Here is a 25,998-nt window from a genome sequence, read left to right on the forward strand (position 1 = left end):
CACGTCACCGCTGGGGAGGAGATCTCTCTCAGAGGTCTCTGGGAGACAGAAGCGGGGCTCCAGCCTATAGATCTGCAAACCTCAGTCCCTCCTTTCACATGACCCTTCCATCCAAGCAGGAGGTATTGTCCCCATAAAGCCGTGACAAGTCCTATCAAGTTAGAGAAGACACAGGTTTGGTGAGTCCCCCAAGTGACTTTACCAGGGGACCCAGGACATCATCGGTTCTGGTATTGATTTGGAACAGTCCTATTTAACAAAACAGCAGCCCTGTTCTAGGAGCTTGCCTGGGGCCCGGAAGGACAGAAAACACCCCGCGACGGGCCCCATCTGTGGGACGCACGGGAGCAGAGCTTCGCTTGTGGGACAGACCACGGCCGGCAGGACCGTTCGAAGTGACTACGGCACACAGATCTTTCTGCTTTTCCAGTTTTATTCACAGGTTGGGGGTCCTTGATATGCCTCATGATATGGCAAGAATTCGAATTTTAGTTATTTCAAGTGCGATTTCGTTGAAACGAGTTAAAGGGGTTGCTTGACAACGTGCCGATCCCCTTTTGAGGGAATCTGAACACCTACCTCTTGCCTCTCCCCGCGCTCAGGTTTCCCTCGGAATCTGGTGCAAACCCATGCTTCTTGAGAACCAGACGCTGTGCCCTGCAGGGCGGGCTGGCCTCTTGCGATCCACACAGCCTTGTGCTCAGCAATGGACAGTCCCCCCAGCTCTGGAGGCCAGAAGCCCGAGGTCGAGGCGTGGGCAGGGCTGGTGGCTCCTGTGGGCCAGGATGCTCTCGCCAGGCCTCTGGTGTTTGTCAGTGTCTCTGGCCTTCCTTGGCTTATCGAAGCGTCACCCCATCCCTGCCTCCACCTGGCACGCTCCCCGTGGGCGTGCCTGTCCGCATCTCTTCTTTCTGTAGGGGCACGGCCACGCTGGTGTGGTACCTGCCTTGACGCCCTGTGGATTAGTCACCTCTGTAAGGACCCCGTCTGTAAGATAAGGCCACATTCTGAGGTGCTGGGGATTAGGACCCCAACGCAGGAATTTTGGAGGGACGCGACCCCACCCATAACGGCACCCCTGCTCACACCTCAGACCCTGGCTCCAGACCCCAGACCAAATTCCAGTGCGGGGACACCTAGGACGGGCTTAGGAGACGGGGCCCTCCAGGACAGCGCCTGTTACTGCTGGCCTCCAGCTGACCCGGGGATGGGGCCAGCCTGCCCCCCTTGGGCTTCCATTCCCCTGGGGAAACCGGGGGCGTGGGGTCAGAGCACTCTAAGTTAACAGAACGGATCCCGCCTTCCCCTCCTCCGTTCCAGGTGAGAGCCCACATTAATATGCCCTTCAGGGGCCCCACGCTTAACCTAAAGCAGGTCCCCGTGTCAGAAACACTTCCTCGGCCCCTGCGACCCTCCGGCTGGAGCGTGTCACCATGCCAGGGTAATTAATTAGCAGGTACCAGTGTAATGCCCCCCGCTGGCCAAAGTCCAGTCCAGTTGGTGGCCGCGGTTGGTGCAATTAACACGCCCTAACTGGTGACTTCTCGCGAGACGCTGCATTCTTAGGGGGACTTGAACAGCTCTGGGAACGGACCTTCGTGGTCCCCAGATGCGGCACCTCAGGCTCGGGGCAGGAGTGAAGCCGCTCACACGTCTGTACTCCCCTTCCCGCAGTCCGGGAAACCCCCGCACGCAGCCTCTCCGCGTCAGACAGTTGTAGAAACGTCCCCATGATTCTTCCCAATGGGCCGTTTGACTATATCCAAAGAGAAAATGGAAAAAAAAACAAAAGATCTTTCCGGCAGCTCCGATCAGATGACATTCAGCCTATACCTTGGGGCTCTCGAGCCTTGTTCTGCGGCTGAGCCTGGACAGAGCCAAGGGCAAGTTCTCCCTTGGCCCCAGATCCAATTAAGATCCCTTAAAGTCACGGGCGTGCTGCTTTGTCCACAGACAGGGCGGGGCCAGACTCCACCACCGTCCACACGCATTTCACGTGGGAGAGCCAGCAGGCGCCCTTCGTCCCCTCTGGACAGACGCCGGTGGCTTTGGTCTATGTCACGGCTACCGAAGCATCCGCGGGCTCGGTCAGGAAAACAGTCGACTGCCAAAGAGCCACAAGGCTCCTCCTCCAGAAGCCCTCCACGCCTACATGCACACGTGAGGAGCGCCACAGGCTGGCCTGAAACGCTCCCAGACCCTGCTGGGGGGGCCCCGGGCAGCAGCATGCTGGAGGGAGTTCGTGTAGTGGGTTCCGGGCCCCACTGCTACGCGAGCTCGCCCTGGGTCTTTGAAGAGTCACTGCCATTGCTGTTTTTGTATTCCATGTTCCGCTAGCTGACATCCTGCAGGCAGGTCGAGCCGCACAAAGTTGAGGTCTTGTGAGTCAGAAATAAGCCCGAAACAGACATTTCACGACAGCCCGAGGCACGTACGGTGGGGTCTGCAGTGAAACAACATCTTACTCCCTGAAAGAAGAGATCTTAACTCTCCTAAGACAGCGGATACCCTTGTTCTCAGAGACCGTTTTTGTGTTTTAATAGCGGGACCCTCTTTTCGGGGGCACATAGCACTTCTTCACCATTTACACCCTTCCTAATGCAGGAGAGTGAGTGGCCAGGGGACCCGAGGTAGGGACAGCTCAAAGCTGCAGGGGAGGGGCAGACAGACAGAGAGAAAGGGAGAAGGAGAGAGGATCCCAAGCCGGCTCCGTGCTGTCAGCACAGAGCCCAGTGCGGGGCTCGAACTCACAATCTGTGAGATCATGACCTGAGCCGGAATCCAGAGTCAGACGCTTTACCAACTGAGCCGCTGGGGCTCCCTTCCAAGTTTTTTCATCCTGAAAATTCTGACGTGTGGTCCGGGCCAGATTCCGGCCGTTTCCCTCCCGTGTGGATAGTGATAGCACACTGCTCATTAGTTTGAACCTCCTTGCTTGTCTTTTCCACTTGGATTAGTGGCCCCGGCGTTTCCTCCTCAGCCCACCTGACCGCCCCCCTCTGCTTTCCTCTTCCAGGAGGGATTTTAAGGAAGGGCGCAAAGCTGTTCTTCCGCCGGCGACATCAACAGAAGGACCCTGGCATGAGCCAGTCGCACAACGACCTCGTGTTCCTGCAGCAACCGGAGGGGGCCCGGAGGAAGGGGGCGACGCTCACCAGGATCCTCAACAAGAAGCTCCTCTCCAGGCACAGAAGCAAGAACGCCATGAACGGGGCCCCGGCGGACCCCGCGGCCGGCGGCCTCCCCCACCAGGACGCGGGAAGACGCGTGTCCCCCTAAGCACCCCCGGGACGCAGCAAGAGAGCTGCAAGCTGTCAGCCGGCCGCCCCGTCCGGCCGGGTCGTACTGCCATCCTGTAAAGGGGGACGAAGATCCGCGTCTCCAACCAGGAGGCTTTCCCCAGAGAAAACTCACCAAGTCAGATGCCAAAGGGCTGCGCTCAGGTCAAAGAGCTGAAGTCAAACGTTAGGAGACTTGCATAACGGACTGGAGAACCTCCAATAACGGACGGTGACGGGGCCGGTGAGGGGGACTCCACCTCACCCACTCTGTGCTCCGACGCGTGTTATCTTGGGTCCGTGCCCGGACCGCGTCGCGAAGAGGAGGTGCCCCTCTGTGCTGTCACTGTGACTGGAACGGATGGGTCACCTGTCCTGACTGGCTGCTCAGAGTAACACAGTGCGGCTGGCCCCGAGTGCGGACAGGTGGGACGGAGGCGGGATTGGGGGTCAGTAGAGACATCGTGGCGGTGATGGAGACACTGTGACAAAGGTAGGAGCATAGTTGCCTTTGATATTAGCCATATAACTTGAAAAGTATGCAAACACTAGATCTATCCTGTGCACTCTTGTGTTTCCTTCGCAAATGGGAGGCCTTTTCCCACGTGGTCTTTCCAGTCTCCTCTGTGGTTTCAGAAGCGCTCAGGATTCCCATGGGGCTGTCAACTCCTGGCTTTTTTTCCCACTGCCCTGCTGGGGTACTTGCCACACGGGAGTGCAGGGAGGGGCCTCTGGAATGAAGTCGGGGCAGTAAGTGACCGCTAACGGAACACGGTGACCACCCACACCGGGTTTTTTTTTTTCTTCAGTCCAAGGTTAGTTTGCCAAATGTTGGCAACAGCTGAAACAAAGTACTTCTGGGACAAAAGAGAAAAATCATTCTAGGTCTCAGGTGCGAGGCTTAGGGATGGAAGTTAAGTTGAATAGTAACAAATGGGCCAAACTTGCCTCGCATGCTTCCGGGAGCTCTCCAGAATTCTGTGAACAGTGCTTGACGCGTGTTGGAGGGGACGCACGCCTGCTTTGATTTCCAGTGGGAAGAAAAGATCAGCGTGGCCCCCGGTGTCCGTATCCCCGTGTGCCCTTCAGACCACGTTCCTCGCCCGTGCGTCTCTCCACGGGCCTGCACGCTGGCCGGTGCCTCCTGAATGCACGCTTCGCGGGGATGAGCTTGTTAGGGCCGTGGTCATCTGTGTGGAAGGCTTTGATGGTTCAGTGGGATTCACTTTGTTCCAATAAGATTTAAAAGGCCATTTATGAAGCCTTGACTTCTGTCACAGATAGGAAGTTGGGGGGACTCCTTCCTACAAACAGTGTTTCTCCTGACTCTGGTGTTTCAGGGGTGAGAGAGCTACTGACACGCAGAAACCTCTTCGAAAACCAAAATCATAGAACTTTTTCCCCCCCTTTTTCTCGAGGGAGAGAGATTAGAAGACGACGTTAAGAATTTTACTTAAAAATACGTATTTAAAAATTTTTTTCCGTGTCCCAGGAATTAATCAAGTGACTGTAAAATGGCTTTCTTCACCATATGCTGTTTTTAAAGACGATGTTCCGGTCCTCGGTTTTCTGTCTGATTTTGCAGTTCAGATCAACTCCATGCCACGCAATGGTCTCCGAGCTTTACACGGGAGCTTTCTCGCTCAAAACAAGAAAATGTCCCATTCCTGACTGACCCCACGAGGATTTTGTTCACCGTTTTAACTTTTAAGGGCTCTGCGTTTTCCACTTCCCGGTGACTTGAAGCCCCTCCCGGGTCGCGGGCAAGTGACAGGCGGGCTGCGTCTGTCCCGTGCGTGAAGCGGGACCGTCACACAAAAGGGGGGGCGTGGCGTCCAGGAGATCCGTGTGTCCGTGTGTCCGTCCGGCACACAAGAGCCCCGTATACTTGATCAAGGCCCAGAAGCCCCTCCTCAAGATGCACTCACGTCTTCTCCAGCCGAGGGCCCTTCCTGAAGTCACAGAGGACAGGGACTTAGCAGGGAGTTTAAGAGAAAATAGGGGGCGGGAGCGTGCGTGAGGGTCGGGCAGTGGGAAAACGGGTCCTGTGGATACTGTGAACGCTTCTTCCGTGGCTGCTTATCCAGGCCTGCGCTTTCCCAAGTAGGGATTCATGCAAATGCGAACACTGTGAACTTAAACACCGATTAAGGTCACACACCGAGGACTACACATACGAGTTTGTAAAGCCTTCCTCCCTTCCCTTGTGCGTTAGCGGCTGGAGGACTTTTTTGTTGGCCTCCGGGCTGTTTTGCAGACTGGCGTGTCCAAAGCGGTTTCTTCTGGACGCTGAGGTCTGAGTGAGGCACCTGTGCATCAGGAACGGGGTGCTCACGTTGGTTCTGGCACTGCCCGGTTCGGGGCTGTGCCCGTGACCTTTGCAGAGGCACGCAGGGAAGCCTCGCGCGTGTGTGATCAGCACAGCGAGAACAGAAGCAGCGATCTCATTGTCCCGGCTGAAAACCGGCTGTGAAGAAGGAGGTTTGGACAGAGCACTTTACGTAAACCGACCCTCCAGTTTAAGTTGGAGACCAGCCCTTGATTCCTGCTGGTGGCTACCTGGCCAGTCACTGCCCGTCTAGATTTCTGATGGGTTTTGCCGGGGAGGCCTGGCACATTCTCTTCTGGAGCAGAAAGGGACAGATTAACTTCTGTCGCTGCCACCAGCTGGGGGGGGGGGGGTTCCGCATAATAGTCTCGCATGTCACAGTCTCGAAGCCTCGCGGCATAAGCCAGCAGTCGATGCAAGTCAGGATGTTTCTGCCGGGTGGGAAACGGGTCTCGTGCTGGTGTAGACCCGGATGCCAGGGCCCCGTCTCCACTGTCCCAAACCTGCTCAGGCCTGATTACCAAAGCATGTGGCACGGGCACACTCACACTGCCACTTCCTGCAGAGCACTCAGGTTCCCTCCGGGTCCCTTTCTTCAGCACTCCCGTTGGATGCGTGAGGAGGCGTCCGGAATGCGCCCCCCTGCCCAGTCCACCCCGCTCCCAGCTGGTCGGGAACGTACTGTTTGTGATTTAGGCTTGTGGTGTTTCACCCCAGTGTCCCATCAAAGCTAGATTTTTCTTTTAAAACAAGAAAACGCATGGTTTTCCAGGCACGTGGCCGGGTCTGGCTTGATGATCGAGCGTGGTGATGGTTCTGCCCGATGGCGATCGTATTCCGCAGTAGCACTTTAAAAACACGTCACTGGGGCGCCTGGGTGGCTCAGTCGGTTAAGCGGCCGACTTCAGCTCAGGTCATGATCTCGCGGTCCGTGAGTTCGAGCCCCGCGTCAGGCTCTGTGCTGACAGCTCAGAGCCTGGACCTGCTTCGGATTCTGTGTCTCCCTCTCTCTGACCCTCCCCCGTTCATGCTCTGTCTCTCTCTGTCTCAAAAATAAACGTTAAAAAAAAAAAATTAAAAAAATAAAATAAAAACACGTCACTGTCCTGCACCAAACCGCGGAAGGTGTGGCTGGAACACGAACGGTCTTTGAGAAAAATAAACGTGCACATGGAACACTAACACCGAGTAGTGTTTGCTGCGCCCGGGTCACGTTCCGTCGGGTGCTCGGCCGTCTGTGCGCACGCCCGTCGCGGTCGGCCGCGTGAAAGAAGACGTGGGCCCTTCGCTCGTTGCTGCCGCCCCTCGCTTTGCTCTCGGCCAGTTGTGGGTGCTACCCATCAGGGTCGGCTCGGCCTGGGTCCTCCAGGGGCGGAAGCTGGCATGGGGTGACCCTGCAGGACGCCCCGCAGCCTTCTGGGCGCAGTCTTGCATACATCCCTCGGCTCCTGTGGTCCTCGCCGCCCCAGCGGAGGCCCATCCGGGAGAGTGTGGGGCAGGCTCCTGCGCGGGGCTCAGAGTACGGATGGTGTCACACTGGCTTGGGGCCCGTGGTGGTTACCGGGTGGGGCGGGGGCCGGAGCCGGGCACAGACAGATGGACGGATCCCACACGAACCCTGCAGGCATCTGGGCTGCTTCCCCGCTGTGCCCGGGTGCTGCGGCATTTGGGAAACTGGTGCACAGACCCTGACCTTTTCTCAGGGTGGCCCTCCTGGGTACGGAGTGGGGGCCCAGACGATTGATACCTCTGCCGTCGAGGGGGACAGTCTACCTGTGCAGAGCCCCAGCCGTCCCGGGGCTCGGATTCGGATTCTCAGCTCTGCTCGTGGCGAGGTGGTGGCCACGTGTCTTGTTGGGGATGGAGGCGTCCGGGGGTCTGAGACCACGGCCCTTTCTGTGCTGACGCTGGACCAGATGTGCTTGCTGGAAGGCCAGCCTTGCCCTGATTTACCAGGTCGCCTTGAGGCACACGCTGTATTCTTACCAATCCCGTCCACACTGCCCACATTAATCCACGTCAACCACCTGCAGGCTGTGAATGTGCACCCCTCGTCCCCAGCATGCACCCCTCCCTGCTCTAATGACCTAACCGAACACAAACCCCACCTGCTCCGCGAAGCAGCTTCGGCCATCAAGGATGACGCAGAGCACGGGGCACCTCTTCCAAGTGCCTGTCACTTGACCCCGGATCACGGCCTCCTACGCTGGCTCCTGGGCATATCCCCAGGGCTCAGGACAGCGCACCTAGGGAGCAAGGACCAGGGTCAGCAGCCAGCCCCACATAAGCACATCTGGCAGGCTTGCTTACGCCCATCCTGCCCCCCTCATCCGGGCGCAGGGTCAGGGGACAGAGCCCGCCAAGGAGGGCATGGCTATGACAAAACCATGCCGTTGTGACCTTGGTCGCCTACGAGTACTGAGTGCCGACATACGCATCAGCAAATGGTTCATAAAAAAAGAAAAGGCAAGCTGTTCACCACAGAGGCCCGGATACCAGGATGGATGGCCTCGCACGGTGCCCGCGCTGAAGGGAACGCTGCCAGACCAGACCCCCTTCCCACGGCGCCCCAGAGGCACCAACTTCCATGCGCACAGTGCAGCCCACCCCGGCTCCGCACCACCCCTCCACGCTGCGAACTGTCCCGTCGTGTCCTGCGTGTGCCAAGGATTCAACCGCTGATATCAGCGTTTATCAAGTTGGGTGCTGGGGTGCCTTGGGCTGCGTGGTATTTTACGCGGACGCGGGACAGAGACTCGGAATCACAATGGTGGTAAGTGTATTGACTGAGCACTTACTATGTGCCAGAGCTGGTTAGTGACTCTTACACTCTTTGAGACAACCCCGTGAGTTATGACCTACCTCAGCTTTACAGATTAGGAAACCGAGGCACAGACAGGTTAAGTAACTTGCCCAAGATTCCACAGTGGATAAGTGGCAGAAAATAGAACGTGAGCCCAGGCTGTCTGGCTGGGGAGTCCCTGCTACCTTGTGTCAAAAGCAGAGACCAAGGACTTACGGCCTGATGTCGGCTTTTTCTAAACTTTCAGCTCCCTGCGATGGGCGAGAAAACTATCAAGTGACATCCATGCTTTGCACACAGTGAGAATTAAGTCACTTGCTGATTAGATTGCTGTCTTTATCTGGAGAGCAACACTTAGCCGGACTGAAAAGCTAGAGGTAGTGTAGAGAAGTGACTTAGGATATTTATTTTCATGAAGTCTAGTACGAAGGGAGTCAACTAACAAAAAACCAGGGCTGATGAGCCATGTTAGTTAGTCGACGTGGGAGGCAGCCAGTGTCTGGGCTGAGACCATCGGCCGGGGCAGGGGTGGGGGAGGGTAGGAGGAGTGACGACAGGACATGGTGATTATGCCCTAGGAAAATCCACTCAGGGTAACGGAAACTCTATTGCTTACTTATTTTTAATTCCCCCGACTCATTTTGCACAATTTCACACCTACAGAATAACCCACATAGCCTTCAACTAGATCCACCGACTTTGCATACTTGCTTTACCTACCTACCTATCATCTAGCGATCAACTGATCCAGTGCTGGAGATATCGTGTTCCGTGTTCCGCCCTGACTTCTTCAGAGTGCATTTTCCAAGAAGGACGGCGTCTCCACATCACACACCCAGTAGCTGTCGCGCTTGGGAAACAGGACACTGATGCAATACCACTATCCAGAGTCAGAGGCCACAAGCTGCCCAAGGAACATCTTCTACACGTGGTTTTTTTCTTTTTCTTTTTTTTTTAGGCAAGGCTTCCGCACTGTTTTGTTCTTAAGAGTAAAATTTGAGGGGTGCCTGGGTGGCTCAGTTGGTCAAGTGTCTGACTCTTGATTTTGGCTCAGGTTGTGATCTCACGGTTTTGGGAGTTCGAGCCACATGTCAGGCTCTGAGCTGGTGGCACGGAGCCTGCTTGGGATCTTCTCCCTCCCCCTTTCCCTGCTCACTCACTCTCTCTCTCTCTCAAAATAAATAGACGTTTTAAAAAATAATAAAATTTGACACTTTCAGAAACAATGTTTTTTTTTTTTAAGTTGTTTTTAAAAAAAAAAAAAACTTTAAAATTCTGGATATAGGGGCACCTGGGCGGCTCAGTCGGTTAAGCGTCGGACTTCAGCTCAGGTCAGGATCTCGCGGTTCCTGGGTTCGAGCCCCGCGTCGGGCTCTTGTGCCGACAGCTCGGAGCCTGGAGCCTGCTTCGGATTCTGCGTTCTGCTCCCCTTTCTCTGCCCCTCCCCCCCCCAAATAAATAAACACTAAAAAAAACTTGGATATAAATCTGCCTTAAAAGGCAGCTTTATTCCTTCCACCTTTCACGGAAGGAATATACTGAACCCGTAGGGAATTCTTTTGAAGATGCGATGACCATGGCAAATGTCGATTCCACCCCTGTGCTGCACAAACCGACACGAGAAATGGCTTTAGACGGGGGCAGGTCTTCTGCTTGTACAGAAGACTCTGCTGTCCTATCTGTGTTTGATGTGCAGAGGCCTCGGCGGCCAGCCACCTGGGCATTCGAGACCTGTGAGCTCACTAGAGGGGCGGGGGGAGGGGAGGGGTGTGCGTTAGCTGCAGGCTGCAGGGGTCAGTCTACGGCTCTCGGGGACTGAACAGAGACCCGAATGCTGAAGAGACAGACGGTGGCGGAAAGCCCCCAGAGAGCATTCCAGGGTAGAGGGAATATGTACAAAAGACCCTGAAGATGTGACTGAGGAACAGAGGGCTGGAGGGAGGTTGGGATTCCACAGCTGGGGCGGGTGTGAGCAGGGGAAGGGTGTGGAGGTGATGATCAAGAAAGGTGTGGCAGGCTGAGGATCAGCCCCACGGTACAAGCCATCAGAAAGCCACTGCAGATTGTCAGGGAGGGGCGGAGACAGAAGCTCGGGGCACCCGGGCCACACTCAGCTTGCTCCCTGGGCAGCCGCTCAGCCTTCTACCCTCCTGCCACGCCGTTTCGATGGGCCCTCACTTATCACCAAGCTTGCACACATACCCATTCATACAAGTGAGTCTAGCTGAGAACACATTTCTGCTCGTGGGACTGCCGTGCCGTAGGCTCTATGCATTTAGAATTTCCATATTAACCAAGGGCCCCCATGGGGGTTATACCAAATTATTCTCCCACCAGGAAAGGATGAGACAGCTCATTTTATACACTCTCTTCAAAATAACGCTATTAAGCTTTACAAAAAGCCAAATCTGCTAACGTAACAGGTGAAAACGATTGTCCTGCCACTTTGCTTTTTCTCCTGTAGCAGTAGAGTTGAAGAGCTTTGCTTAAGCTTAAGAGCCACTATGCCTGCTTGCTTGTTTTTTAACTTTTTTTTTTAAATGTTTATTTATTTTTGAGACAGAGAGAGACAGAGCATGAACAGGGGAGGGGCAGAGAGAGAGGGAGACACAGAATCTGAAACAGGCTCCAGCCTCTGCGCTGTCAGCCCAGAGCCCGATGCGGGGCTCGAACTCACGGCCCGTGAGATCATGACCCGAGCCGAAGTCAGACGCTTAACTGACCAAGCCACCCAGGCGCCCCATTTTTTTAACTTTTTTAATGTTTGTTTGTTTTTGAGAGAGACACGCACACACATACACAGAATCTGAAGCAGGCTCCAGGCTCCGAATTTTCAGCACAGCGCCCGACACGGGGCTGGAACCCACGACCGAGAGATCTCGACCTGAGCTGACATTGGAGGCTTAACCGCTGAGCCGCCCAGGCGCCCTGAGCCATTGTATTTCCTCTACTGGGAACTGTCCGTTTTTCTGTTGGGTTCTTTACCTTTTTCCTGTTGATTCCTAGGAGCTTCCCGTGTAGGAGGCAAATGAGTCCTGTCTGATGTCAATTTCAAATCCCTTTTCCATCTGCTTGTCCCTTCTTGCATTTTATCAGTGGAACTTTCTGCCAGGCAGAAATGAAGAAGACAGTTTTACTGCTCTGCTCCGGAGACTAAAAGACTCCTCTAGTCCCTTCTGACATTCTGTGGCCACACGTTTTGGGGTTTCGTTTTGAGAGAGAGAGCAAGCGAGCCGGCGAGTGGGGGAGAGCGACAAAAGGAGAGCGAGAGAGAATCTTAAGCAGATTCCAAGCCCAGCACAGAGCTCAAAGTGTGGCTGGATCTCACCACCCTGGGGGGCATGACCTGAGCCCAAATCAAGAGTCGGAGGCTTAACCGACTGATCTACCCAGGTGCCCGCCCGCCAGCATGCACTTTTGATGGAGGTCAGTCAGCAGGCCACCGAGCCCCCAGGGTGGGGAGAGTCAGGGAGCAGTCTGGCCTCAGTTGCCCTGGCCAGGGTGGTGGTATTCCCAAACCTTCCAGCATCACAGGGGTCAAGGTGTGTATTTCAAGAGCCCACCCTGCCGGGTCCAGACGCTCCCTCCTGGTACTTCCCCAGCTTGTTGGGGGCACTGTAAGCACTCCGGGGCGGGTTCCCTGAGTGGACCAGGAGGACTGGGGCACACTATTGGCTCTTTTCAGAACTACCACCTGGCAGCAAATCTCAGACAGGTTTTAACGAAAAATTCGACCCTTTCTTCCAAGTCTCCCCGCCCGCAAAAGAAATTATGGCTCCAGCAGCCACCAGAAGAGACTTACAGGGGCCCCCGGAGCTGTGCGCTGTGGGTTTGTGCAGCACAGGGGTGGAATCGATATTTGCAATGGTCATGCGTCGCTGCCAGGGTCACACCAGCCACGCCTCCGGGGAAGGGGCAGCAGAGCCAGTCCCGCTTCTCCCAGGCCGGTCCGGATCCACGCCGCCCCTGCCCTCCGCCTCGCCATCCACACCGCCCGCTCCCGGAGCCACGCCACCCACTCTCCCACTCCGGGTTTAAGCCGCCTGCCCCCTGCCGCTCTCCGTCCACGCCGCCCTTTTCCTCTATCACCACTGGCGCCTCGCCACTCTCCTGTCCACACCGCCCGCTTTCCCACTACCCGATCCACATCGCCCGCTCCGGGAGCCACACCACCCACTCTCCCAAGCCCGGTCTACACTGCCTGCTCCCTGCCGCTCTCCGTCCACGCCGCCTTTGCCCCCCGCATCACCATCCACGCCTCGCTGCTCTCCAATCCACATCATCCGCTCTCCCACTCCCGGTCCACACAGCTTACGACCTGCTGCCCAGCCCCCGCCGTCCGCTCCCGGGTCCACAACCCCCGGTTCGCGCGGCCCGCTTTCCCACTCCCCGTCCACACCGCCCGCGACCTGCTCGCTGCCCCGGGTCCGCGCCGCCCGCGCCCTGCCGCTGCCCGCGCACGCCGCCCGCTCTCCGTCGGCCCCCCGTCCGCGCCGCCGGCGCCCGCGCGAACTACAACTCCCACAATGCCCCGCCGCCGCCCCCCGGCTTCCGGTGCTGCGCAGTTTCCGGAGCGGATCGCAACCCGGAGTCCGGATCCGAGCCCGCTCTGCACATTCCACAGGCAGGTAAAGCCCGGGGCCCCGCGCCCGCCGCCGCCCCCGCGCGCCACCCCGGCCCGGCCCGGCCCGCGCCCCGCGCCCCGCGCCCCGCGCCCGGCCCGCCGCCCCGGCCCCGCCCGCCCGCCGCCCGCCCCGGTCCAGCCGCCATGCCGCTTGTTCTTTGTTACATTCGCCGGCTGCGGGCTCCGTGGGCGATCGGAGTCAAAACCCGGCTGGATTTCCCGGAGCCGCTCCGGGATCGCCCTGCGCGCCGCCCGCCCGCCCCGCCGCCCCGCGGCCCGCGCGCTCCGGGCCCGCAGCCCGCCGCCCGCCGCCCACGGCCCGGCCGGCGCGGGGTGCGGGGCGCGGGGCGCGGGGCCCGGGGCCGCGCTCGCCCGTGGGTGCGGCGCGGGGGCTCCTCCGCCCCCGGCCCCGGCCCGCGGTCCCCGCCCCCGGGCGCCCTCGCCGCCGAAGGCCCGGCGTGATGTCACCGCCCCCACCCCCCCACCCCGGACCCCCCGTCCTGGCGCCCGGCCCCCCGGGGGGCGCTCGGGGAGGGTCCCGGACCCCCGCCCAGGAGGTTAGGAGCGCAGACCCCGGAGTCCGGGCGATGGGGTTCCCTAGGCCCCCCCGAGGGCACCCCGCTCCCCCCTCTCCCCGTTTCCGTAAGCCCTTGGGTGGCCGAGGGAAGGGAGTGAAGTCCGTGGACAGGTGACGCGGGGTGGGTGGCCGAGCCCGGGAGGGGCTCGCCGGCCGCACAGGTGAGGCCCGGCCCGGCTCGGCCCAGCGCAGACAGGTGGAGGCGCTGGCCATGTGGCCTCTCGCGCGAGGGACAGGTGTGCGCGGCGAGGGTCAGGTTAGAGAAGACAGGAGTAAACTCGCTGTGGAAAATCCACCGGCCTGATAGGGTAACGGGCTTACCTTTATTAAGCTCTTCACGTAGGGGATGGGGTTTCTCCCCCAAATGCTCAGAAATTGCCCCCACCGTCCCCAAGGGTACGTTAAAATGGTAGGAGTGTGACATCAGTGACACATGGACCCGTCTACGTGATTAAAGCCACCAACACAACACCACGTTTGCTTAAGCCACTTCCCTAAAATCCGGATTCACCAGGTAAATTTGGAGAACTCAGCTTGGTTCCCGAAGGTATTTTTGGGGATGAAAAGTAAGGGAGCCCCTGGTTTTGTGATGAACCCTGACAGGGAATAGCAAGAACTTTCCCAGAGAGTGTGGAGAGGTAGGCAGTGTTGTGAGGAGAGAGGCGCCCCTCCCCGACCCAGCACACCAGATATTTTGTTTCAGACCTGCACGTTTTCCATATTTTCACGGCTCCACACGGCTTCCGATATCCTTGACATCACTGCCTTACGGTGAACGGCTCAGAAATAGAGCTGCAAAGTTTGGATTTTGAAAGGGAAAAACGGCGAAGTCCTTCCTTTGTGCAGAGTTTTTTTTTCCCCCTGTTGATTTCTTTGATTCCTACATTGGCAAAAAAGTTGCCAACAAAGAATATAATGTTATATTCTCTTTTGGAAGCAGAAAGGACCGTTATTGTTATGTTTTTAACCAGAAGACCAATCAATCAATCAGCCAACCCCAATTGCAAGGCTGATCCCTTTTCTGGGAGTAATTACAGTTGAGAAAGAACTCCGTTTGCTTCAGATACCCTTCTAATCACCATTCTTTTGCTATCGTTCTCTGGGGAGAGAGCCAGGACAGGAACGCGCCTCCCCTTTTGCAGACGTTTAAGGGAGATTGAAGGAATGTTTCTGATACACGTGGTCTCAGAGGTTAAGTTTGTGAAGCAGTGACTCAGGTGCGCTTGGCGGTGTGCTGTTCACGTTTGTGCGGTGTGGGTGATCCGTGCCCGGCTCCCCTGAAACAGCTCATGATGTGTCCTCAGCTCCCCGGCTGTTCGTTCGACACAGATTTATTCAGCCGGGGCCTGTTGTGTTGGACAAGCCAGAAGGCCCTGCCTCTTGCGCCCCACGCTGTGGAGGGCGGAGGAAGGTGTTGACAACGCATAGTAACCCTCAGTGAGGTGGGCAGCGGTTGGGGTTGGAGGGTGTAGGGGAGAGGAAGCAGGGGGAGGCTGTGGTGGGGGGGGCACGCTCAGGCAGTCTGGGCAGGGGGCGTTGGGGCTGAGACCAGTGCCGTGAGGTGCTCGTGGAGGTCGGGGGTGAGCGTGTCGGGGGCAGATGAGTGGCACACGTAAAGGGCCCAGTGTGGAGCCAGCTGCGTGTGCCCAGGGGGGAGAGGTGGTGTGGCGGGGGGGGGGGGGGGGGGGGGGAGAAAGCCCGGGCTGTCCACCGCTCCGTTTATCCCGAGTGCCAGACGGATGCCACAGAGGGCTTCGGCAGGGGTGGGACAAGGTCTGTGTCTGTGGCGTCCACGTGGGGAATCCGGGCCTGACAGGATTCCATTACAACAGGGTGGAGGCGGGAGGGAAATGAGGAAGTAGGACAAAGTATATTTCTAGAGCCAGGAGGCCCCGCTGCAGGTTTGGTTGGGAAATGCGTGGCAGGTGACAGGAGGTGCCGATTACCGAGGTGCAGGTGACCGGTGTGTGGGGGCCCCGGGAGGAGGAGGAGACAGCGGCATCTTCCAACTGCCCCTCTCTGTCTGGGGTGGGAGAGACCCTGGCTGGGGGCCGGGGGAGGGGCCGGGTCCCCACCTTCCTGATGCACCGGCATCCGGGAGAGCGGTCCTACCCCTCGCAGCCCGGGAGAGATCCCTACAGGTGGGGGGGGGGGGGTCGGGGGAGTGGCCTCGCTGCGGGTCAGAGACCTCAGGCTTGCAGCACGAGGAAGGTGTCCTTACGCGGACGGAGCCTGTGGCACTCACGGTGGCAGGATGGTGGCCGTGGGAGGCGCTGCTCTAACAGAGCTCTCCCTTGCCGGCCACACGCCTGTGGAACGGGGCTCCCGCACTCACACTTAGAGAACTGGAGTGGGAGCGGATCTGCACACTTGACCGTGGCGGGCCAGCCCACTGGGGAAAAGGCCTGTGCGCCTCCTCAGACGTGGCTTCTTTGCCAGATGACTGTTCGGCAGAACACGTGCTGTCATTTTGTCGGCGTCGGTGGGGTTCCAATTCGCGCAGCCCCGGCCCGACCCGGAAGACGCCATCACAGCCTGCGGGCCTAGAAGAGCAGGCCTGGTTGGACCTGCGTGCCTGAGTTCACGTGCACACCTGCAGGTGGCCCCGCGGAGTCCTGCCGAGCGCGAGTCCGTAACCGTGGCTGTCCCGTCCCGCTCGCAGCGAGGGGAGCGGTGGTCACAGACGCAAAAGGGCCGTGGACTATGACAGGGAGAGCTGGTTCGCATGCGTGGAACACGGATGGCCGTGGAGATCACGCTGTCGCGGTTCGATTCCAGCAGACGTGCTTAGAGGAGTGACCTAACGGTTTTATTTTAAGAAGCCAATATTTATAAAATGCTGGAAATTTTGTCCTTGCAGCTGTTAAAACTAGGGACGGGCAGTGTGAGCTTAAGTGCCGGGTTGTCAGCAAAGCGGTCGGTGGGGTCGGGGCCGAGGAACGGACCGGGGACACGGGCCCGGGAGGCGACGTGGGGGCAGGGGCTGGGTCCAGAGGGAGAGGGGACCAGGGGGCAGCCCGGGTCACCCTACGGAGGCGGCTTTGGACAGGGGACGGGAAGGGAAAGGGACTTGGGAAGGCGCCCCGAGAGATGAGAGACGCGAAGTAGGTTCCGGAGGGAGGTGTGACGGCTGCCGCCTGGTGCCTCGTTGACGGAGGGCTGGGCTCAGCAAGCTGGAAGGCGAGGACAGGGCTGGTGGGAGGGCTTTGGTGGAGCCCTGGGAGCGAATCCTCCCGTTCAAGAGGGAACGGTAGTCGAGGAAGCCGACAGAGTCCTTCCCGGGAGCTTTGCAGTAGAAAGAGAAGTGGGGCCTTAGAGGTCACGGGGGGCCATTTGCGTTTGAGGGTGAGCTGAGATTGAGGCTGGCGGGAACGTTGCAGGGCTGTAAACTGCCGCAGAGAGAGGTGTGCAGTGAGGAAGGTGGGGGTGGCCTGGGGCCTCCCAGGGAAAAGTGGGTGCGGCGTGCCTGTGTGGGGCCGTCAGGGGGAGGCCTGAAAGATCGGGTGGGAGTTTGACAGACAGAGGGAAGAGTTTCCAGGACGGGCAACGAGAAGGGGTCGCCGAGGCCGGCAGCTGGCCGTGGAGCAGCCCTGCAGAAGCACAGTGGGGGCGGCTGGGGTCACGGCGGGGGCCCTGCTGGGGCCCCTCACCCTGATAAAGCCCAAAGGAACCCCGCTGTGGACCCTCCCCTGCGCCTCCCTGGGCCTGCAGGGTCAGATTTCCGTGAACTTGCGTAAGGCTGAGACTTGGGTCTCTCTGGGATGATGTCGATCTCTGCCTCATTTGTGCCACGTCTTCCTGGCTCCGTCTGGCTTGTTCTCGACCCGCAGCATGACCCGTGTCCCCAGTTACGGCCGCGAGCACGGATGTCGTGCAGGTTCAGGGCACCGGCATGGATGCCCTTGATGTCGCTGGAGGCAAACCCTCTGTGAGTCAGCCGTCCTTACATCATGATTCGTGTGGCAGGACTGTCCCTTCCCGCTCGTCTGTGGGGAGGGGAGACCGTGCCTGCAGGACAGAGTGTGTCTTAGAGGAGGAGTGGTCCGGGTGTTGCGTAACCGAAGGCCTTTGGCTTTTGGTGGCTTAAAAATACATGTGCTCGTTAGTTATAGCAAGTTTGCCTTCGATCGTGGCCAAAACCAGGTGCAAAACGTTGGCACGATGTCAGGACAGAGTTTGACACAACCCTCGTTCTGACCAGGCCGCGGCAGTCCTGTCCGTGGATTCTGTGTTCTCAATGTCCACACGTCCCCCGGGGCCCCCTTTCCCCGGCACGCCGGGCTTCCCGGGACTTGGTTCTGTGCCGCTTTGCTCTCCACGGAGCTCCCCTCCTTCCCCTGAGAATGCACGAGGTTCTTTTCATCACCAGCGCTCCCAAGGGGCCCAGTTCGAAAGTGTCCCACGAGGCCCACGATTAAGAAGCAGGCCTCACCCTCCCATGTCTCCGTGTGAGGGCTGTCCGTCGGAGCTCTGATCCGCGCGAGAAAGTCGATATTACCTCAGTTCCCATTTTTAGGGGGGCAGAGTGCAGACGTCTGTCTTCCCTCTTTGCTCAGAAATCCTCTTAAAAACCACCCGTGAGCATCGGAAGTGTCGATGTTGGCTTCGATGAAACTCAGGGGCTCAGAAAGAGAAAACAGAAGAAGTTATCAAAGAAGTGACAGAAGAAAATCCGGAGGCTGGAGGGCCCGAGCGCGAGGGCGCCAGGGCCCCTGCGAAGGTCGGTGGCGTAAGACAGAAATTCTGAAAGCTTCTGGGGGCAGCGAGTCCCGTGCAGAGGTGGCCCGGCCAAGAAGGTGTCAGCCGTCCCAGCCGTGACGTTGGACGCTGGGGGACGGTGGGGTCCTACCTTCCCTGCGTGGAGTGAACACGGCCGGGTCCCGGCAAACCGTCGTCTGTTGTCTGAGACGCAAGAGGAGACATCTGCAAAGAGGGCACGTCTCCACAAAAGACGTCCCTCCCGTGCACCCCAAGGAAACCCCAGGACAGTGTGGCCCCCCGTGGAAGGAGTGACCTAGCGACGGGACGCAGGGACGGGCAGGGGCTGCCTTCTGGCTTCCACACAGTGTGTGTGTGTGTGTGTGTGTGTGTGTGTGTGTGTGTGTAGCTGTTCCCTCTCGTGGGGGAAAAGTTACTTTAGATGAGGGAAGGAGAGAGGGGCAGGCGGGACAGATCCTTCCACTCCGCCCTGGGAGGTAGCCGGGCCGGGTGGGTTCTCACGCTGTGGGTCTGTGCCACGCCGCTCGCGCGCCCTCCTGCCCCCATGGCCCATGTCTGGAAGCACGTACCTGTCGGGGAGCTGCTCCCCTCCTGAAGTTGGGAGCCCACTGACCTGGTCACCCGTGGCCGCAGCAGAGGCCCGTGTTCTGTGTCCGTCCCTTTTCAAGATGTGCAGACAGGGGCGCTGGACTCCCCGCGTCTGCTCTCGCGAACCTCTGTCAGCCTGCAGGTGCCGGAGGGGGAGCCAGCGGGGCAGATCGAGTGGCTCCTGGAAGTCAGTCTGTGAGCGATGAGATGTTTCCCGGATGGCGATGAGCCCCGGGCCCGGCAGGGTGGTGGTCTGTCACACTCATCCTGGGTCCCCATGGTGTGCTCACTGAGGCAGGGCGAGAGGGCGTGGGCATTAACAGCGACAGCCTGGGGCTGTAGACGCGATGCTGGGGCAGAGGGAGCACAGGCAGGGGGGAGGCGGGAGGCACCAGAGGAGGCAGGGGGGAAGTGAGGCAGTGCGGCTGGTGGGAGTGCGGGGGAGGGAGACTCAGGGAAGGTGCAGAAATGAAAGCTCCTAGGGCCTGGGGAAATCACCGAGTTGGGCTGGAGCAAAGTGTCATGGATGGTGGGGAAGAAGATGGGAGAGAACCGGAGGTTATAACCAGTTTCCAGAATTGTCCGTGCCAAGTTCCGGAGCGTGAACTAAGCAGTGAGGCGTGATTGCTGCATCCTCCTGCTTCTCTCTGGCACTTGAAGGCTTGCTTCTGGAACATATATACAGAGCAAAAGCATAGTTGGGGCTGGGGCTGGGGGGTGGGGGGGAGGACTGTGCTGTGGAAAGTGCCAGAAAGCCACTGTTTTATGGAATTCTAATGATGAGCTAGAATTTTCGGATTGTACCTGTGCAGGCCGGAAGGGGACTCCTTGTGCAGATGAGGAAACCGAGACCCAAAGAGGGGAGATAACTAACACGAGGTGTCTAACATCCAGTGCAGGGCAGAGCCAGACTCACAGCCTGGTCCCTGGTGCCTGTGCCCCACGGCAGGACCAGGCCCTTCCCTCGTACTGACGCACCCGGTCTGTGCTCTGTGAGGTTCTCTAGCGTGCGAAACAGTGTGTGTCGAAGTGTTCTTGCCCAAATAAGTTCAGAGGCTGCGGGGTAAACACATTCCAGCAGATTCTTATTGCAGGACTTCTCAGGGCCTTTAATGTGCCGTTGTGTTTCAGGACTCCAGAATGGGACTCTGCAATGTCTCACAAATTTATTAACCACGAAGTTCCTCTCTACCCACCTACTACTCCCCTGCCCACCCCCACCCCCCGCCCCAGACCATCTTTCAGGACCGTTCCGCAGCGTGTGGTTGTCTAGCAATTATTTGTCTGCTTTTTCCTGTTCGTGACTTTTCCCTTCTTGCTTTTAATATTTTCACGGGTCATGTGCCCAGTGGGAAAATGTCCTTCTTGCTTAAAATCCCCTGGGCCTCTCGACCAGGGCTGAGCACTTGACACGGCTGGTCCAAGTGCAGGTCGGGTACATACGTGTAAGTCACACACGGACTTTCTAAGACTTAGCGTGAAAAAAATTCATTCATTATTCTTATATTAATTACATATTGAAACGGTAATGTTTTGGGTAGATTCTGTGAACTACAGTGTTACCACAATTACACGTGTGAATCCCAGCAAGATTTCGTGTGGATGAAGGCAAGGTTGTTGTAGAATGTATAAAGTCAAGGAAATGAGAACGGCTTAAATAATTTTCAAGAACAGTTGCGTGAGAGGAAACGCCCTCCCCTGTTGTAAGACTTGCTCCAGACTGTGGTAACGACCGCGGTCCACCGAGTGCGGTGGTGGCCGAGGGACGGACGCAGAGGGCGGTGGGGACAGCAGAGAGAACCTAGACGCAGACCCACGCACGTAGGGCCGCCGGTTTGGGGCACAGGTGCGGAGCAGCTCCGTGGGGCTGACTCAGATGCTCGTCTGAAGGCAGAATGAACCTTGACCTCACATCTGATGCAAAAACTAACTCAAGTTGCATAATGCACTTTAACGTGTAAGGCTGTAAGACTTTCCTAAGAACCTAGGAGGACATCTGGGGGCCGGGGGCTTGGCGCACGGGTGTCCAACATGACCCCAAAGCATAATCCGTAGAAGGCAGAGTTAGTAAGTGGCTCTCGGCCCACTTGAAAACCTTCATTCTGCAGACGCCCCATTGGGAGGGTGAAAAGCAGTCTGTCGGGAGGGAGAACGGGCCGCGAGCCACGCATCTGACGGGATCCGGACGTCCGGGAAGCTTCAGAACACAACACTAGAAACAAACCAACCAGCCAAGCCAGAGGGTCCGAGAAGATGGGCGGAGGATGTGAGGGGATGCCTTACTGAGGCTTTACAGACGGCACCCTGGTCCGTGAGGAGGCGTCGCTCTCGTTAGCCGGCGGGGACGTGCAGATTGAAACCGTGGTGAGATGCCAGCTTAAAGGCGCTGAGAGCGGCTAAAATGAACGTGGTGACGGCCCCACGCGCGGGTGAGGGTGCAGAGAAACGGGGCCCCCGTGGCAGCTTCTTAGCAGACAACGCATCCACTCCGTAGGCGACCCAGTCTGACTCGTTGCTCTCCGGGGCATTCATCCTGGAGAAGCCACGGCTCGTGTCCACAGAAAACCTGCGCACCGTTCTTCAAAGCGGCCTGATTTGTAACAGCCCCGAGTGGGGGGAACCCGGAGAGTGGGCGGTTGAGCCAGCTGTGTCACACACCCACGGAGAATTACGCAGCAGTGAAAAAGGGATGCCCTTGATCCGCGTGACAGCCCGAATGGACCTCGAGGGCACTTCGCTGAGTGAAGACAAAGGCCAGTCGCCAACGGTCGCGTCACGTAGGACTCCCATCTGTACTAAGCCCTTCAAATGACAACATTACAGAGGTGGAGAACGGCTTCGCGCCTGGCAGGAGTGAGGGATGCCGGGACAGAGGGGGTGTGACTGTGGGGGGCGGGGTACGCGCCTGCGAAGTCTTCTGTCTAACGGAACGGGCCCCCCGCGTCTTGATTGTGAGGGTGGCGGCACGGACGTGCCCCTGTGACGAATCGAGCTTCTCGCGCACGCAAAACCCTTCCTGGGGTTGATAACGTGCTGTGGTCACGTGAGAGTTGTGATGTCATCCGCGGTGACGTAAGATACGGCCGTTGGGGAAAGCGGAGTCAAGGGTAATCGGGGTCCCTCTGTGTTCTTTTTGAAATTTCCTGTGTTTCTGGAATTGAATTTCAAAACGTAACACAAACAGCTCCCGGGGTACTGTGTGCGCCTCACTCTTTACCCCGGGGGGGCGCTGCCCTGGACACTGAAATCACTCCGGCAAGTTGTCCCCGACCATAAGGGGCTCCCAGGACGCCGTCCCCTGGCTCCCTACCCGTCTCCCTGTCGCCTGAATGGTCCCAGGAGTCACAGGGAGGGCCCAGCCAAGCCAGCAAACCAGAGGGCATCTCCATTGCACGCTTACGTCAACAGCCTCCCTGAAAACACCTCTCTTCCTTTGAGTTATTTTTAGCTGCGTGCGTTTGAAGATTGTGATGTTTTCATCTTGCGACGCTTCACCGCCCGTTGCTTTTTCTACATCAGTGCTTCTGCAGGGCACAGTAAAAGATCATCTTTTTCCGCCTCGTGTCCGCGGGGATGGCGACTCTGACTAGCAGAGCGGGTGCTGGGAGGGTGTAAAGCAGTCGGCAGCCTCGGGCACCGTTCCGCTCTGGGAGCCGCCGGCTGGCAGCCCCTCGGGGCATCGAGCAGACTTCCCCTGCCATCCAGCAGCTCCGCTTCCGGGTCTGCGCCCAAAAGAATGGAAAGCAGGGCCTCGAGGAGATGCTGGCGTGCCCACATTCACGGCAGCGTCCTCCGCGGTGGACGAGGGGTGGGACCACACCACGTGTCCACGAGCGGATGAATGGGCGAGCAAAATGCAGCCTGTGCGTGCAGGGAAGGGCGTTCAGCCCCAAAGGGGACACCTGACACCTGCTGGGTTGGGGGGGGAGCCTTGACCTCATGCCGAGTGACGTGAGCCAGACACAAAAGGACAAATACCGTGCGAGCCCCCCTGTATGAGGGACCCAGAAGAGTGAAACGCGTATCATAAGGAGTCTTTTTAAAGAGAGCCTGCTTCCGTGTCCTGAGGTTATGCAGAAGCTCTGTTCCCTTTTCTTCCCCACCTGCGGGACCCTCCGCACGGACCTGTTTCCCGGAGGAAACCTGAATCGTGTGGTCTGTGCCAGCTCGGGACCCGAGCTGAGGGTGGCGGGGGGACGTCTTCTCCGCATCCCAGAGTCCTGGGTGATGCGCGTTGGCAGCTGTGGAACCGGTCCCCTTCCCACCGGGGGCCGCAGCCCGGCTGGGGCGCGGTGGCCGAGCCGCGACCGTCGTCAGAGAAACGTGGCTGGCTAGGTGCTGTCCTGCCGCTGTGCGTGGGCCCCGTACACGTTTGTGGCCTTGGGATGGGCCCTGGTGGGTGTCCTGAATGACAGTAGTTCACGATCGTGGCACTTGGTTCCGCGGAGGAAAACTTTAGTAATTAGAAGGGAAAGGGATGTGCGGAATTAAACAGCTGTAGCGAACACAAGAGGGGAGAAGTACAGAGAAGAGCAGAGAAGGGTTCATACCTCAGATCAGGTGCTCACGACATCCAGCCTCCCGGCTGGGGAAGCCCGCAGTGGGCTGGGGTCCCCACCGAGGGTCCTGGGTGGAGCGCCCTCCCCTCAGGTGAGGCTCCCAACCACGTGTTCCCTCCAGGGCCATAGATGCTGCCTGTGCCTGATCTGTGCTTAGTCCTTAAGTTCGCCTAAGTGCGGTCCTGAGCGAGCTGGGTTTTTTTGTTTCTCTTATCTTATCTCACAGTTTTAGGAGCCTGGGCGCCTGCAAATTTCTCTTCCTTCCCGGCTGCATTCCAGGGGCCCAGCCTGGTCCGGCTCAAGGAGGTGAGGCAATCCCTCTTGGCGTCAGGAACAGACGGGCCAGTTCTGATCCCGAGGCCGGATTCGGAGCCCAGGCCAACTGGGCCCCCCACGACTGTGTGTGTGTGCGGCTCTGGGCAGAGGAGCACAAGTCACCCAAACAAGTTCTGTACAGAACGGTGGGGTAGACCCGCCTGGAAACCACGGGGCAAGCTGGTGCACGCCGTTCAGACCTTCCCCCGTTGGTAGTGAGAAGCCAGCGTGTAAGGTTTCCCCGGGGGCCGAGCAGTGTCTCCGGAAGTGAAGGGTGAGGATGTGTATGTTTGGCCAAATCTGGATCCGGCACACCGGCCCTTCCAGGCTTCCTTCCGGCAGGCTCCGGGGTGCCCCTGTCCTGTATATTTTGTGGAGGGGGAGAGGGCTCATACCTGTTCCACTAGCCCCAGATAGAGCAGGCCTTTACATCGTGGGTGCCCTGGAGTACCTGGGCGAGAGAGGGACATCGCCTTGTTTGAGCTGATGAAATGTCCTCACAGGCACTAGCCACTTGCCTGAGAAGCTGCCGTGTCCTGTGACAGCATTATCAGTTTGCAAGATTTCTACACCATCACAGATTATCTGTTTAAACTGTCTTTCAAGAAGCTGGAAACCCTTCATTAAAAAAAAAAAAAATTTTTTATTTTTGAGAGAGAGATAGGGAGAGAGAGATCAGGGGAGGAGCAGAGAGAGAGGGAGACACAGAATTAGAAGCAGGCTCCAGGCTCCCAGCTGTCAGCACAGAGCCCGACACAGGACTCAAACCCACGAACTGTGAGATCGTGACCTGAGCTGAAGTCGGACGCTCAGCCGACTGATCCCCCCAGGCACCCCTTAGAAGCTGGAAACCCTTCAATCGGCTCAGAGTGCGAGGGAGGGAGGGCGGGAGCCCGGTGAGAGCAGAGACAGGCCAGCCCTGGGGACCTCCCCCAGAGGAGGACCTCTCGGCCTGGGCTGCATGGGGGCAAGACGGAGCGGGCGGGCCCGGAGTCCTGGCCGAGGGGGGCGTCGGAGCAGGTGCTCTGTCAATACTGAGCAAGTGAGGTGAGCACTTAGTCACTTTTGATTGGAAGGTGGGGAATCTCTTCCACCTCTCATTGCTGCTCTCCCCAGACTTCCGAGCTTCCTGGCACAACTCTTACAAACGAAGCATCTGACCCTTTCCAAACAACTCTTAACTACCGAGAGGCACCGAGGAACCCGGCCAGAAGCTCTCGAGGCTCTACTGGTCTCGAGGCGAATGGTGTACATGGTACATAAGAAAAGGGAGCGGGTAGGGGCGCCTGGGTGGCGCAGTCGGTTAAGCGTCCGGCTTCAGCCAGGTCACGATCTCGCGGTCCGTGAGTTCGAGCCCCGCGTCAGGCTCTGGGCTGATGGCTCAGAGCCTGGAGCCTGCTTCCGATTCTGTGTCTCCCTCTCTCTCTGCCCCTCCCCCGTTCATGCTCTGTCTCTCTCTGTCCCAAAAATAAATAAACGTTGAAAAAAAAATTAAAAGAAAAAAAGAAAAGGGAGCGGGTAAATCAAGTTTAAAAAAGATGCCCAGACATCGTCCCTGATTTGTGACAGCTTCACGTGATGGTTTCGTAGGAAGGGCCAACTTCATTTTGGGATTTCGGGAGAGTGGTTGACGGGGAGGAAGGTGTCTGGAAGGGGAAGGCCTGTGCTGGGCGGGTGGCTCAGAGGACGCAAACGAAGAGGCAGGCCACGCCCCAGGAGGGGACCTGGGTCCACAGCTGGGGGCGGGGGGCGCGGGGACGCCCCGGAGAAGTGGCCGATTCTGGTAGCAGTCGTAATCCCACCCTGTGCCGGGCCTGTGTGGGGCTGAGGGAGGCTGGTGGCTCTTGCCAGCAGATAAATAACCCAGGTGATCTCAGTGGTCAAAAATGTGGTGAAGGAAAGTTGCAGGGTGCTTTTTAGAAAGTGTCACAAGGCCCGAATCTGGACAGGTGGACCAGGAAAACCCTCCCCGAAGACGTGCCTGTTAAGCTAAGCTGTCCCCAGGCACAGGGAACAGCATGCGGGAGGCCTGGAGGCAGCAAGCAGCTTGGAGGCCACTTGGCCCGAGAGGGTCAACGAGGGCGAGGTGGGCAGAGGAGGCTGCTGGGCTTGGGTTTTGTCCCGGGGGCGGTGGGAAGCCATCGGCTTTCAGGCTGGCAAGCTACATGACCGGGTTCAAGTTCTAGAGTCCCCCTCTGCAGTGTGG

General features: G+C 58.2%; 2 protein-coding genes and 1 long non-coding RNA gene across 10 annotated transcripts in view; 2 read left to right on the plus strand and 1 right to left on the minus strand.

Moving 5' to 3' along the window:
• Positions 1–6,789, plus strand: part of C2CD2 (C2 calcium dependent domain containing 2) — a 51,339-nt gene extending 44,550 nt beyond the window's left edge. For 2 of the 3 annotated variants that reach the window (XM_045036582.1, XM_045036585.1), the window contains exon 14: positions 3,017–6,789. In XM_045036582.1, coding sequence (XP_044892517.1) covers positions 3,017–3,279 — 263 coding nt within the window. In that variant the 3' untranslated portion in view covers positions 3,280–6,789. The remainder of the gene's footprint in view (positions 1–3,016) is intronic. The other variant, XM_045036584.1, reaches the window with a different exon arrangement.
• Positions 6,790–12,937: 6,148 nt separating this feature from the next.
• PRDM15 (PR/SET domain 15) overlaps positions 12,938–25,998 on the plus strand; it is a 68,466-nt gene continuing 55,405 nt past the window's right edge. For 3 of the 6 annotated variants that reach the window (XM_045036576.1, XM_045036577.1, XM_045036579.1), the window contains exon 1: positions 12,938–13,038. The gene's annotated coding sequence lies outside the window, so the exon portion shown is untranslated. Of the gene's footprint in view, positions 13,039–13,537; positions 14,126–25,998 lie in introns of those variants that run through there. The other 3 variants (XM_045036578.1, XM_045036581.1, XM_045036580.1) reach the window with 2 other exon arrangements.
• On the minus strand, positions 17,119–24,028 carry LOC109503291. The gene is made up of 3 exons (XR_002735769.2): positions 23,469–24,028; positions 18,944–19,586; positions 17,119–18,534 (listed from the first exon to the last, which is right to left on the minus strand). It is a non-coding gene; the product is annotated as an uncharacterized LOC109503291 (long non-coding RNA).

The sequence above is a fragment of the Felis catus genome, chromosome C2 (genome assembly GCF_018350175.1).
Source record: "Felis catus isolate Fca126 chromosome C2, F.catus_Fca126_mat1.0, whole genome shotgun sequence".
Lineage (NCBI taxonomy): Eukaryota > Metazoa > Chordata > Mammalia > Carnivora > Felidae > Felis > Felis catus.